Source organism: Pagrus pagrus, assembly GCF_965226575.1.
Source record: "Pagrus pagrus genome assembly, chromosome: 18".
NCBI classification, from domain to species: domain Eukaryota; kingdom Metazoa; phylum Chordata; class Actinopteri; order Spariformes; family Sparidae; genus Pagrus; species Pagrus pagrus.
In genome coordinates, this window is record NC_140202.1 from 12,992,688 (window position 1) to 13,007,660 (window position 14,973).

Below are 14,973 nucleotides of genomic sequence, written 5' to 3' on the forward strand. Positions count from 1 at the left end.
TGCGGCCTCACTGAGCGTGTGTGTGACTGAGGGAGAGGGGTGGTTGTTGTTAGTGTTGCTTTGTAAGCGTCAATCAAACCAAGGCTTGCTTTTCAGACTTACTGCTGAGACAACTGCTGGTGCACGTATGTCTTTATCCCCTGTCACACATGTACCGCTACCCTCGAAATTGTCCAGACATGACCCGGAGGAGCTGTATATGAACCCAAATGCCTGAACTAGTTGGCACAGGCTTTAAACCAGTGGGTGAGTTGATGACTTTCACGTCAGTGTAGCTGCTTCACACTCTTTTCTGCTTGCCTATATATTGAAATTTGTGAAATATGTGTTTCCCGCACATACAGTTTACCTGGGTGGTCCACCCAGCTGTATTTGGCTACTCATTTAAGCGTGTTATAGGCTTCTTTTATTTGTTTAATCCGTCTGTGAGAACGACGCCATCCGCGATCGATTAACTAGGTGACTATAAGCCCTCCTCTGCCCCTCCCATCCGCTGTCAATCACACATGCTCTGCAGACAGAGAGAGTGACGCTCTCCGGTAAGACATCCCTCCTGTAAACACACTGATTGTGATGCAACCTCTATTTACTGTAGGCCTGCTTACAAAAACAGAAAGTAGCTAGAAAACAGGCAGGCGAGAGAAACAGAAAGGTGGAAAGGTGAGGTGGACAATTAAAGCAACACTTTGTAGGACACATTTAGGCAAAGTCTTGAAGGCAATCTTGAAGAAGAGCAGAGGCTTTTCATTCAGTTTGATAGTTTATGGCTCCTGCGCTTCAGCTAAGTCTGATGCCAGGTGAACAGTGTCTTTCCTAATCTATTTTTGAATCTCATGTGTGCTTCATATGTTCATAAGAGAAAACAGCTTTTCTTGAATCAAGACACTGAAAAAAGGCAGACAAACATGTGTTGTTGAAGAATACCACGTTTGGTCTACTGTCTTTATTATTTCCGTGTTATGACGGCTCACGAACAAAGACGTACAAATAAACGGAGAAGAAATTCTACGGGAAGACGTCTAGGGACCAGACGCCGAGTAGTACCTCATTTTCACCACACTTTAGTCTATGGTAGCAATTAGAAAAACATGTGGCACAGGAGGCCAAAACAGGACCCAATTGCAACCTACAAACAGACACACCAGCTGGAGTGGAGAAAGCTGCACTCCTGGTTTGGGGAGACAAACGAAGAGCGAGCTGTCCAACATCTATGTTAATGATGGGTTTTGGGATGAAGGGGTGTGTATTGATTACAGGTTCTGTCTAATGGGCCATAACTCTCTACAGGGCTGCCAGGGGAGTGTTAGGCCCCTGAACTGTGAACTGTGCAACCCCCACAAATTCACACACGACATATAAAGCCGAGGAGGGCTCTGTGGCTGTCTGTGTAGCAGTAATTTCAAGGACGTCACCTGAAACACGAGCGTTTTAAATGCCTCCTTCTGTTCTTGTAAAACAGAGGATGCTGCTCTTTAAGCCTTTGGGAAAATGTTGCTTTCCTTTTGCAGAAGAATGGAAAATGTATGATTTAATTACAGTCGCTCATCAAACTAAGAAGTTAACTCTCAACTCTGCAGCTGCCTATGGGATGTTGTATATTAAAAACTGAACATTATCCACAGGATATTGACTGATCATATATCTACAATCGTCTGACTTGCTGGATATAGACTGTTGGTATAAGCCTGGCATTTCCCCCTTCCTTCCACTGTCTACCCCAACCCTAATCTCTGTCATAGTCCTGTCATTTCATTTTCATTCTATGTGTGTTGAATGTGATTTTTGTGTTTTCATGGGGTCCTCTGCTCTCCTGTGTCCTGTTCCAAGTGTTCTTTCTACCCTATCAGTTCCTTCCCTGTTGTGTTTATCCACTCATTACCCTCACCTGTGTTTCTCTGCCTCACTTTAGTTTGTATTTAAGTCCAGTCTTTAGTTCATTCTTTGTCTAATCATCTGTTTAGTTTCCCCTCGTCAGTCTTATGTGTCCTGTGCTCCTTGTGTTCCTGCCTGTGTTCCCAGTGTTTTGTTGGTTTGTATTCGTTTTTGTTTTTGTATTTTTTGTACTTCATTATTTGGTTGATTGTGCTTGTTCCCTCAGATTTTTATGCACCGCCGCTGCATCCTGGGCTTTGAACCACCCAAGACAATTGTGATTGGTTTAAATAAATAAAAATAAACCAAATTTTTTGATGCACTGATGCAGCCAGACCTTCCTCCAGCACTTTGGAGATCTGGCAATGCAAGACAGCATCTACAGTAAGTCTTCTGAAACACTAATGCATTTAGCAGTGCTATTGGTGACCTGGTGACTCGGTGGTTCATGTTGCACGCTACATCATGTGCTTGTCTCTGGCTCATGACCCCCAGCTGCATGTCATATACCATCCTATGAAGTGCACATGCCGTAACCCCTTTACAGCACAGTTCAAACATTCGTTATGCACAATAAATCTATTTTCTACCATTAAAAACACATACATGTGACTAGTCTAGCTAAGAGCTAAGTATCACAATGCTCCTGATGTGCATCTGCTTTCGAGACAACTTCTTGAAGTTTAACATGAGTTGTGAGTGCAGAGGAGAAATCTTACTGTAAAGATCAGGTCCAATATATGTGGATATTCTGTTGTGTGTCAAGGAGGTTAATAAAAAGCAAACTGAGACGGCTTGTATCTATTAGGTGATGATGGTGAACCTACATTTTTGGGTACCGTTTTGGAGGTCAGAAAACGTTCGCACGTGTCCGTCCTTGATACTTCACCAGCTGCTTCGCACATGTTGCAGTAGAAAAAGAGCATTAAATGAGTTTCACACACAGGATCTGGTTTAAATCTCAAAAGCGATTGCGATGAATGATTCAACAAATAAAATAAGAAGGGTGGATTTTATGATTGTGCTATGAATATGCTATTATTTCATTCATTAGTTCATATAAAAACCGACATTGTGATGGTGATGATGTCATGGCGAACAGCTGGGTCGAGCCCTTAACATGGCTCTCTCGACACTGGAGGGCTCTAATCCTACTACACTGGGGACATGATGAAGTTAGGGAAGCATGCTACATGTTGTAGTTTTGTCATGGAAAGCGAGGAAAAGTTACCTTGTGATGACAGAGGTGAGCGAGAGAGAGAGAGACTTTCTGCATGAGGAGTTATTTTAGGGTTGGGATGGGGAACTAAGCGGCACAGCAGGCCAAAGAAAGCTGGAAGGCAATCAAAAAGAAACTCCTCTCCACCGCGCTTCACTCTGTCAATCACCAACTGCTTAAGAGACTGAAAACAACTTTATTCCTCCACGTGAATGATGCACCTTTCATCTGCACTGTCTGAGACAGCAACAGGTTTAAATCAACGGCCATCTGTGCGCTTTTCTTTTTTTTTTTGGCGGGTCGTGCTCTCACTGTTGGCTATACTTTCAGCATGTTGCCATATGTACCGCATGCTTTCACCAAAATATTGTGATGTATAGTGTGGTGAAATGAATTCTGCTGTAGCATCTGAGAGGCTGTGCACTGGGGAGCACTGTGAGCTCAGGTCGAATGTGAAGCCGGTTCCTGTCTGTGCTGCAGGGAGTCTCGTCCCACTGTTCCCCCGGTCTGAAGTATTCTATATTGTCCCGTACATTAACTCTGTGTGTGGTAGACGATGCCATTAATCCAATTACTAAAACAGCCATGTCAACTGGAGAAGTCAGAGCCACACAACATAGCTCTGATGAATAGCTGACCCTGTCAGCAATCCTTGTCAGCTCAGAACATGACTCTATGGACAGTAATGTCGGTCTGTCAGCTGGTCAGTCCACCACTTTGTTCCAGACTGAAATAATTCAATCATTGGATGTTTTTTTTTACAGATATGTATGCATCCCTCAACTTGTCATAACTCTGGTCTTTGGTGATCCCTAACTTTTCATCTAGCACCATCATCAGGTCAAACGTTGTCCAATACTTTGTTTATGACCAAATGCCTGTGAAACTAATGACTCCGACAGTCTCAACTGTACTTTGTGTTTAAAAGTGTTAGTGTTAGTCAGTCAAAAGGGTTCGGCCGATGCTCCATCCCATTTTCCACCACGATGGCTGGCAGTCATCGACCAGTGAGCCCTCTCCTATTGCAACATCTTGATTTTAAAGTCGTGTGACCCATCAGAGTCACCATAACACGGGAAAAGTTGCAGTTTGTGAGATGCAGGAAGGAAAATATAAAAGAGCACCACAGTGTGGACAGTAAGAACAGCCTCACAGAACTGCTACCTCGGCTGTAGAGTCTTCTTGTAAAACTAGTAGATATTTACAGTACACTACACTTGCCAAAGAGCTCCTCAGACTGTCTGTGTGCTTTCTAGTAGCCTATAAAAGAAGCCATTTACAGCCAGATATGAGTGAAAGCCGTATTCGGAGGTGCAAAGATAAGAGTGAAGCCTCTGAAAGCAGATACAAAGGAAAACAGATAAAATTCAAATCTATTCTCCGGTAACACTGGGTTTTAAAGATCTTACTGTGTTTTTGTTTTTTCCAAGAAATGTTGTAAACCAAAACTACAAAACAGTAATTCTACGCTGATTTACAACACATCTAATTGAAGGTTTCTGTATTTATCCTCAAACTTGTCAGAAAATCAAACTTTCATCTTAATTCCGCAGCTAAGTAGCTTGCTATTTTGTAAACAGCTTTCCGTGGCTGTTCCTCATACAAACTGTTGGTACAAATTCGACTAAACCAACTTGTTGTTTTCCCTTCCTGGGTAATTGCTGTCAGGTGCGCAACATTCCCACGCCTTACTCTTACCAGAGCATCTTATGAATGATATTGATGAAGTGTTGGTGAAACCATTCAGAATGAAACCAGTGGAAGACACAGAACTGACCATCTGCAGCAGGAACATTTCATCAGTTTCTGTGTTAAGACGGTGTTGACAGATACAGTAATGCAGCTGACAGACTTCTTATAACTCAGACAGGACTACTGCTGCGCTCTGACTGGGTTAGGCTACAATACGGACTCCCTCAGCTCTTCATCTTAACAAGTACTTTTTGATGAGCAGATGTGAATCCCCACACAGTGGGGAATAAGTGTAAGTGCTGACCTAAAAACAAGATGCTCCATTCATCTCAACGGGAGCTGCGATACCGCCTGCAAGTAAACAGACGGAGGTGCAGCCAAGCTTACACCTGGCCTCGCTTTACTAGCCAAACACAGCACACACACACACCTTTGGCTCTTGGCCACCATTAATAAAAACTAATATTGGTTATGTAAAATCTTAGTCACTAATTAGAGCGGTTAACCTCACCATAAGTGAAATAAACAAGACGCAGCAGTGGAAATGCAATGTTCTCTTCTTCTTAATGGATCAAAGCTTTCTATCGCACAGCACTGGCTATTTTCAGCAAATGGAATTTAGTTTAATACACAAACAAGTCTGTTAACCATCCATCCTGAAGCTGAAAACAGAGACAGTCAGCACTGAACCTGCCAGGACGCGGGCAAGACCGTGTCCTCAGAGAGCCAGACAACAATCTCCGACCAGACCCACGGAGACCCAGACGCAGACCGTTTTTATAAACATTTCTAAAGACATGTAGGCGCACTCCCTGGACAACTAGTGATCCAATTCCTGTCATATATTTGCTCTGAGCTCAACCCAATTGAACAAGGAGTTATTGTTAGGAAGCCATAGCTGTAGACACCCAATCCAGCCTCGCGGGTGAAGCCTGCAGCTGACACTTTTAATATTAGACATTACTTCAATCCCTTCAGCGAGAATTTCCTATACGCAGCTCAGCCGCGATATGTTTTTACTTATGCTCCCCGCTCGACAGGTTTGTTCCTTTTCTTTCCCCCACTGTGAACATGTTTTCTCATGCTGCCATCTCCTAATAAAGCAGCCTGGGTCTCGGGCAGGGATGGAATAAAGATAGCCTGAGCCTGTTTTCCTCCACGGAGGTCTTCTACGTGGGGGCTTCCAGTCCCAGCTCCAGTCTGGGGCCTTTGTGTTGGCACCTTGCCGGCCGTGGGGCTTCACTCAGCTGATGATAGCATAGCCTCCAGTCAGACCTGGGCGAGGGCCAAGCTGTAAGAGGGTCCAGATGGTTGGAGGGACCCCTGGCCTGCTCGGATGCACCGTCTTGTTTAACACAGACGCGTTAGACTGGACCTGTTACTTTCTGGCAGATTAAAAGTATTTACCCTTTTAATTTGGGTAACTGCAGCTCCATGTTAAATGTAATTTACACCTTGGTAAGTGTGCCTTTAGCTGGGGCTTGAGAAAAAAGTGGAAGGAGGGATTTGCACTGGGCAGGAGGGAAGCAGATCTAATTAGGAGGCTGCTGGGGCCAATCAGCTTGTTGTGTAATCGACTGGCTGAAATGTGTGTTAACTGTGTGTTTGTGTGTGCATGTGTGTGTGTGTGGGTGGGTGGGATAATTAGCAGAGAACAAACAGGGAATTCAGTAAACAAGTCAAAAAGAAGTATGGCTAGCTAGTTGCTAGATAGGGGAGACAGAAAAGGAAAAAGACGAGTGTGCTGGTGAAGAGATGCCAGCTGCCGTGTCGGTTTTACTTCACTTGTAAAACTTAAAGATAACTCCCCCTTAAAAAAGCTCCAATTCCAACCTGTTATTTGAGTCTATGGCAAACAATGGAGGCCATAAACATGAAACTGGAACATGACATTAGAGTAAATCTGGTGTAAACTGTGATAAGACTCTGACATACCAGCCCAGTTCTCTTGAGAGTCTGCATGCAAATTAAAGACAAGAATGTCAATGTTGAAATCATTTTTTTTTTTTTTTTGGTCAATATTGCTTTTTAAGAAGCAGCCTTAGTGTCTTCCATTCCACTTTTAATTATCTGGCAGTTAGGATATCCAATACTGCTGTGGTCAAATAATAGAAGAAGCAGTTCCACCCATAATTAAGGGCCTGTGTCAAAAAGAGAGCCAAGTGCTAAGTGGTGGTAATTTCCACGCGAGGATCCTACATGAGAAGAAAAGGCATGATGAACATGGCCATGGGGGCAATAACACCCTAGGAAAACTTTCATTGGGCAATTCCACTTGACAGCATAGTCATTAGTAGGCATTTACTGTGTTATTTTTCGGTCTGTGTGCATAAAACTGTAAAGCCTCTCTGTCTGCGAAGCTTATGCATAATGCTTGTCAGTGTGCTCATGTGCCGCTTCAAGACTTCGTAAAGTCTCGATTTTAGTCTCTGAAGAATAAAATGTATGTCTTTTAGAGTATTCAGACAGATTACATACAATTTACACAGGTTACGGCTTTTTTTTACTTACGTTTTATGCAGCGATTGGTTCCTGGTGCCAACGCCCAGCCTGAGCAGCACTGCTGACCTCCACAGACATTCGGCCTGAACAAATGAAGACAGGGTGAAATGAGACACTGGCGGTACTGTTTTAAGCATCCGCTGATATAGAGGGCCTCTTCATAATCCAACGAGCAATGACAGTCAGGGTGGAATCCCTCAAACCTTTGCATGACAAACTGATCTGATCGCGAACACTGTTTTAGTTTCAGATCGCTCTGATGTGGCTGGCCTATTAATACGAACCCCTGAGAGAACAACCCTTTAATTGCATTTTATTTGATAAAAATGTCAGGCCAAGTCATGAAACTCTATCCAAAGCCAGATCCGCAAGCCCCTCTTTCTGTCATGCGAGATGCCGAAGTGAATACAGCGTTATCCGAGACACGCGGGACATGAAAAGCACCCTGCATCTTCTATAAATCACTGCGCAAATGAGAGATGACAAGTTTTAAACAGTTATAACTGGATTCTTTGCACTCTTTAATCCGCACTTACAGCGCGGGCCATTCCTTGCAGCGAGATAGATGAAAAGGCACCAGACCGCAAGGCCAACTTCAGGGCAACAGTCAACATGCTGGCATGGATCTGTGCCCCATCATCTTTTCACAAGATATTACAGTAAGTGGATGTCTGACTCACGGTGATTCGAGGAGATAACGGCTAAGTTGACTCATTGACCCCAGTCGGATCGGGCTCATTTGATTCTGCGAGTGTTAGTGAGGCGTCACAGCGATAACATGCAGTTGTTTGGGCCCTCTGGCGAGCTTAGCTTTGTCATAAATCAAACACATCAGGCCGGGCCCGTGCCAAAAACATCAGTCATCACATTCAAATTCCATCACGGGATATTCTGTACTTATGTAATGGAGAACTTTATACAACACGATGAGGATCATGCCCCAGGTTAAAGTACAGATAACATCATGTTCACACCTTCTTATATTTTTATTTAAACCCCAACATGAGGCGGCGGAGTATTATTTCACCGCTGAGATATCTGAGTCAGTCAGACGTCTGACAGGTGCACTGCAAACAGAAGGGGAGTCATACTGAGTCAACGTAAAGGGGAGTTAAGTGAACCCAGCGCTGCCAGTGCCGGAGGGTACAGTAAAAGAGTAAGCCGAGTGGGAAATCCAAGAGGAAATGTGTCACGAAAACACTTTCTCTCACAAGCGGTGGATGATTCATCTGAAGCTAATGAACCAAAGTGTTCTACTGTAAGGTAATGTTCCCGCAGAGCTCCACGCGACACCACCTTCATGCTCCTTTAAGAACTCAAAGAGCACCATTCATTCAACACTGGAATATGTTTTGTTGGCAATGTCAAGCGAGGCATTCGCACCGCGCTGCAATAAAGCATGTTGGATCTAATACCAAAGGCAGCTATTTTCTTTATGCGCCGCTTTAAATAGAGAGTGCGGCAACTCAGCCGTGCATAAGTGCAACTGACTGGCTGACGGATACGTTGGGAAATGTTGTTTTTAAGGTGGGATGGATCGGGGCATGTTAACGGTGAACGATATGACACATTTGTTCCGCGGACAGAGTCGATAAAACGTTGGCTATACATCATTTCTCTTGGGTGTGAGGCGTAAGTGTCCTGCACCACAGAGCTTTCTCATCAGAGTATCTACAGCTCAAGAGCAGATGGGTGAAGGGGTATGAACTGAAATGTACAGTCAATTAGTCCTTGCCATCTTGGTGTTCAGACTTAAGGCAGGTGAGTACATTTTATATGTGCCTACAGATGGTGAACCAATTGGAATCCTCCTGTCGCTTGTAAAGCATTCACCAGAAATTGGCCGTATAAATAATCAATTTCCCAAAGGGCAAGAGGCTCTGTTAAGACACACAGAACAGACACTTCATCTTCATTTCAGCGTCTGCAACCCAAGGTGAGCCATTCAAATCCCCCTCTGATTATTATGTAAACACTCTGTCCCTATGGAACAAACAGGACTGGATGCCAGAGGGTTCATTGAACAAAAAGAAAAAGGGCTTTAATGTGGAAACAACCCATTGTCCTGTTTGGAGTTTGAAATAAAAGGATAGGGATTTGCAGCTTTGAGAGAGGAGCCATCGGAGACAACAGGTGTTTCTGATCACCAGGCGAAATTGCAAATGTTCAACAGCCGATGCTCCGTTTGAGCCACTACAATACTTGGCCGCAGGCAGCAGCACAAAACTGGGGCACACACATTGAAGCAGTCTGCAGCCACTCTCCTACTACGATTGAAAATATACTGTAATGTGTAGTAATGGGAGGAAATGGTGATAATGCAGCGTTGCATTAGTCTCAAAATAGTTCAGATGCAGTTCAGCCGTTCATATACATTTGCTGCTCATTATCGGCTTCCACTATCAGCCTGGTAATCAGCACAGTGTTTAACCTCGGCTATTATTCCATGTCCTGCTGTGACCCTGATGACAAAATACATATGTTACAGCAATGCAGATTTAGCTGGAGTGCAGCTCCTTCCCCTCCTGGATGACAGCTCCATGCACTTCATGCAAGCAGCTTCGTGTTGATATGAAGGAACATTTTGTAGCCATTTTCTGTGGCTTGTTATGTTACATCATCTCTTGGTTTGCCTTACAGGAAAAGAGATTCTTGCTAAAGTGGGCCACCGCCACTTTACAGTAAACCACATGGACTCATACAGTAAAATAGCTCACACAAATGCCTTTTAAAAACACAGCTCAAACAGTGAGGCTGAATGGCTTGAACAGCAAGATAAAGTAAAAACACATTTATAGCAGACTGTAAAGCACATGGCTGGCATTCTTACCCAACCAGTCTCCTTGTGCTGGCAGAGCTGGGTCTGCTGCTCTGCCTGCGGTTCACTTTGGTTCTGTGCTGCTGGTTGGCCGGGTGTCTGGCGGTGCGCAGCGCACCATCCCGCGGCGCAGACGCGAGGTCCTCCCGGGAAGCGCCTGCGGTATGAGCCGCTCCTGCTGTGGATACGTGCCTACCATCCCCTTGGGATGATGCGCCCCTGGGCAGGCGGGCACGACTCCTCGAGTGGCTGGACCCAGGAGAGGTTTCACCGGATAGTCTGGAGGATGCACCGTCCTCTGGTCCCCTGGGCGAGTGACCTTGACTCCTCACCTGGGACAGCTGCTGGTCCCTGACCGCCCGGACGGCCCCTGCACCCTCTGTCCTCCCACCTGTTGTGTCCTTTTGACTGTCACCAACGCGCACCAGCGCAACAGTCAAAACCAGTAAAACAGCAAATCCTGCACGGTCCATTTTGAGCATGCAAACTTTTTGAAACTACCGCGTAAAAGCGCAGATCGCGTTATGGAGAGCGACTGAAATATGAGCAAATAAAAAAACGCGATTGGGTTACACGAGTTCAACAAGACGGCATCCTCTCCCAGGAATGAAAAAAGCCTGGATACCTCTTCATAATGGCCAGGTGAGACTTTGCGCAGAATGTCTTCAGGATGTCAAATCAGAACTTCAGTCCAAAGTGAGAATCTCTTTTCTTCTTCCAGCGCTGGGAGAAAACAAAAAAAAAGTTATTTTAAGCAAACATTAATCCATCTGTTTTAGTTCAGGTTAAAGCAGGGAAGTGGCGCAAAGAGAGCAGCGCGCTGGCTCCAGGGCTGCTGAAGCTGGTCTCCTACTCCAAGTGAGAGAGTTTGAATCGTGCTCCCATGAATATCACCACCTCCTTGGATCTGAAGTCACCGGGAATTTTTGTAGGGATTGCATGCGCTCTGCAAGAAGAAACTCCCCCTTGTCGGCTGTATTGTTGCTTCACTCACGGCACCGCTCGGTCCATGTGCCCACACGCACTTTCCCTGCCAAGTTACATCATGTTCCTGTGCGTCTTTTACTGTGATTCCCTTTGAACCACACTCCTAAAAATGATCACGAATGCAGCTGAGTTAATAGTAGCCTTCAATTTGAATTTGAATTGACAGGCTACTACAATATCATAAAAATGTAGAAACCAGATGTTTTTCTTTGGGACTCCGCAGCACTGATTACTGGATTGTTTAAGTTAATGCAGTCTCTCCTGTGATGATTTGAATTAATTTGGCATGGGGTTTATTATTTCATCTCATTAAAGTGCCACAGCACGGTGTGATGCGCTTTGAGCGTTCAGTTTACAACATGTGAAACGTGCGTCCTGGCAATGTGACTAAATGAATGAGTAAAACAAAGAATGTATGGGAAGCTCACAGTCCATACTCAGTCTCAAATCTTGGAAAACTGGTCAGGTTATGTAACAGATCCCATTCATCTCCCCCACTCACCCATGCTGCATCATCACTTTCCCTCTGACTGTCTGGAAATAACACATTTCTCTTCTCCCATAAGATCTTAAACAACCCAAAGAGAGTTGGCTCCCTCCTCTCATTCAGCCCGCAAAGATGCACGCCTGTCTCTCTCACGAGTGGTCCCCGAGCACCATTAGCCTACCACTCACCGGACTGCCATCCAAAACACACAGCAGCAGAGAGGAAGACTAGTAGTCTGCTCATTCATTCTCTTTCCCACATTAGCTCACATACACAAAAGGGTTTTTTTTGTGTTTTTTTTTTTTTACGAGAAAAACTTTAGGTTAGTGAATGAACACTTTGCAGAGACAGAGGTGTCCTTTTTTCATATCTCCCAGGGAACATCATGTCTGTGCAGACACTTAGGCAGAGTGCCAGTTGATTACAGCACATCTTGCAACCCAGGAGAAATCTAATTAGACAAGGAGGCTGCATTCGTCTTATGACTGTCCACCAGTCTCACTCCACCCCCCCAGGCATGTTGCCTGGCTGGTGTCGATGTCGTAGATCATGGCCAGTTGCCCCCCCGAAGCCCTTTTTGAAGGTGACCAGGGCATGCACAGACAAATCCATGAGCGCTATCTGCTCATTGACCTGTGTGAGCGAGCAGCTGGCTGCAGCTCAGCTGTTTCTGTACTATAGACTCAATCAGTGTCTTAATCTGTTTAACTGTATCATGTTATAAGCCATGTGTACAGCAGTGGTTCCCAGCCTTTTTTGCCAGATGTACTGCAGCAGCCCAGTCAGATGAACTCATACTTCAGCAGCGCCACCTGTCATCCTCCAAATGTGTTCATTTGAAATGATTTTTTGACAGCATGTTATTCAACACTATTAATTACACAAAGGTTGATATTGTTGACATAATGTTTTCACACATTTTTGTCCGTGTAAAGCTCGCATTGCTTGGAGTGGCAGAAACTGGACATGTCAATTAGCCTACTTTTCCATTTTGTTTTAATTATCTACATCTGCGTTTTTATATATTAGTTTGTCTGCCTCATTTCTTTCAGTGACAGGAACAACTCATGTATAACGTGATACAGTTCAACAACAACACGAGCTGCAGCCTCCAAAATGATCTTACAGTTGAATCGGCACCTCTCTTTTAGTAGAAACTGAATGTTATTATAAGACACAGGAGGGAAGGATTTATTAAAGTGGTGTTTATAAGGCGACATTAGTTTCAGCTGTGGCAACTGGCAATAAAATGTCTTTTAATTATTTATCTATTACTTTTAGGCAGCCTATTTCAACCATTTATTAATGACTTCATTGCATGTGCATAACCTTTAGCTGAGCAGACTATTTCAGGTGTTTTTCCATTACTTGCCGAGTGTTAATCCATCAACGTTACTTTTAGATAGCCTATAGTATTTCAGCTAGCTTCTCTATCCAATTACGTCCAGTTGTTTCAACTATTTATTCATTAGCAACCCTTAAACATTGCCTATTTCAAATGTTTATCTATTACTTTTGTGTATTCCAAGTGTTTTTTGCCAGATGTGCTGCAACAGCCCAGTCAGATGAACTCATACTTCAGCAACACCACCTGTCATCCTCCAAATTCCACTTTATTTAACTATTTAAGCTGTTTTTTCATTAACGTTACTTTTACTGAGTTAACCTCTGTGCTCATTTGCTAATTAGTTTTCACACTCTCAAATGTAATACATAGTGTTCAGGTGTTACAGCTGACTTCTACATGTGAATATATTTCTAAATTGCCTAGTTTTTAACAATAAATCACATAAATAATGAGGCCTGGTCGAGCTGTTCAGCAGTCTTTCACGTACCACCTGGCAACTGCAGAAGTAGCCTGACCCCTGAGGCACGAGTAACTCTGCTCGAGAGTCACTGAAGATCTATGGAGCAGCTATCCGTGTTATGAAAGTAGGCTTTAATGTGGCCCAATTTGATACAATTTGCAGCATCTGGAGGAACTCTAGAATAAATACCAGGAGGATGTCTCTGGCTATGAACGACGCCTCTACACAAAGAGTCCTTTGAAAACTCTGGCATGACAACCAAGCCACTCCTATCATCTTTCAAATGCAGAGCAGAAATATAACTGCTTTACACTGCACAGTTTCTTACACAGCACAGGGTCATAGTAACAATAACAAAGTCTGGTAATTACACTGATGCAAACAACTTGTTTGCATGTGCGTGGTTGGCTAAGAAATCTTATGGTGGATTTGGCTTTTTCTCCGGACTACTTAGTGGTTTAATTGCTCAATTTCCTGGATGGTTTTTGGTGTATAACTGCGAGGCAAACGTTTCGAGGCCGCTGAACGCACATTTGATGCCTCCTAATGAAGTTTCTCAACGGGAACACACTCTACCTGTCAGCATGGACATCCCGAGAGAGGCACATTTGCATCCATTCAGTGGAAAGTGGTTGCCTCGTCACCGCTGAGCGAATGAAGGGTCAGAGTTCAAGTGTACCCATTAGAAAGCCAAACAGTATCATTACACCCAGAATGTAGGGCTCTCATTATAAGCAAGTATCAACAGTGTATTCTTAGCCTCGCCTGCAGAATTTTAAGTGATCCATGTGAATCGGTCTCTGTGATGACTTTCAATGGGGAGCACCAACAAGGAACGTCAATCTCCTCGTCAGCTACCTTTTGCTATTTGTATCAAAGCCCTCAGTTCTCCTTCCTCTTTGCCCAGGAGCTAACATAATACCGACATTGTTCAGACTGGGCAGCAGTGAGGACCTGGGGGAAAACGTGGAAAAGGGAGGTTCGTTTGGCAGAGGAGCGCTTCATAAAAACTGAAATTATGAACTCTTATTAATGTAGCTTTTTTTTTTCATTGAACATGACAGCTTTTCCCTGTAGGAATATCACAGAAGACCTACGTCGCGCCTCGTTGCAGGTTGAGCCGCGCGCATAAAACAGGCATTCACACAACAAGAGGAAACAGTCGAAGATAGAGCAGGATAAATGTAATGTGCTTAGGCCAAGCTCGTATGACTGAGGCGCTGTCAGCTGTGTAATAGAAGTAGGTCACATGGGCGTTATTTAAGACAGGCACTTCCACTTCTCCTTTCATGATATCCATGCTTGTTTTTTTTAAAACGGGTGTGTGAGAACTGTACGCGTGTGCTTCAAAGTCATACTGTACATGCGAGGCCTTGTGCGATATTGTTATATAATGCTGGAGACACGGGGAAAATCTATCATCTCCATTTCAAATAGCGGAGCGATCCAGAAACATGTTATAGTTAGACAGGCTTTAGCACCATTGGCTGCGTGTCCGATGCATGTCATAGCACTGGCAACGCATCCACCCTGCATTACTTCACGGCTGAGTGATCGGCTCATTCATTTATGGGTGTGAGTTGTTAAC

The 14,973-nt window shown here is 44.2% G+C and overlaps 1 protein-coding gene across 1 annotated transcript in view; it reads right to left on the minus strand.

Annotated features, from left to right (window-relative positions):
• LOC311274320 (latent-transforming growth factor beta-binding protein 2-like) overlaps positions 1–11,012 on the minus strand; it is a 90,266-nt gene extending 79,254 nt beyond the window's left edge. Inside the window, exons 1-2 of the mRNA XM_084381897.1 lie at positions 10,116–11,012; positions 7,295–7,368 (exon numbers count right to left, since the gene is read on the minus strand). Coding sequence (XP_084238023.1) covers positions 7,295–7,368; positions 10,116–10,585 — 544 coding nt within the window. The 5' untranslated portion in view covers positions 10,586–11,012. The remainder of the gene's footprint in view (positions 1–7,294; positions 7,369–10,115) is intronic.
• Between the last annotated feature and the right edge of the window lie 3,961 nt (positions 11,013–14,973).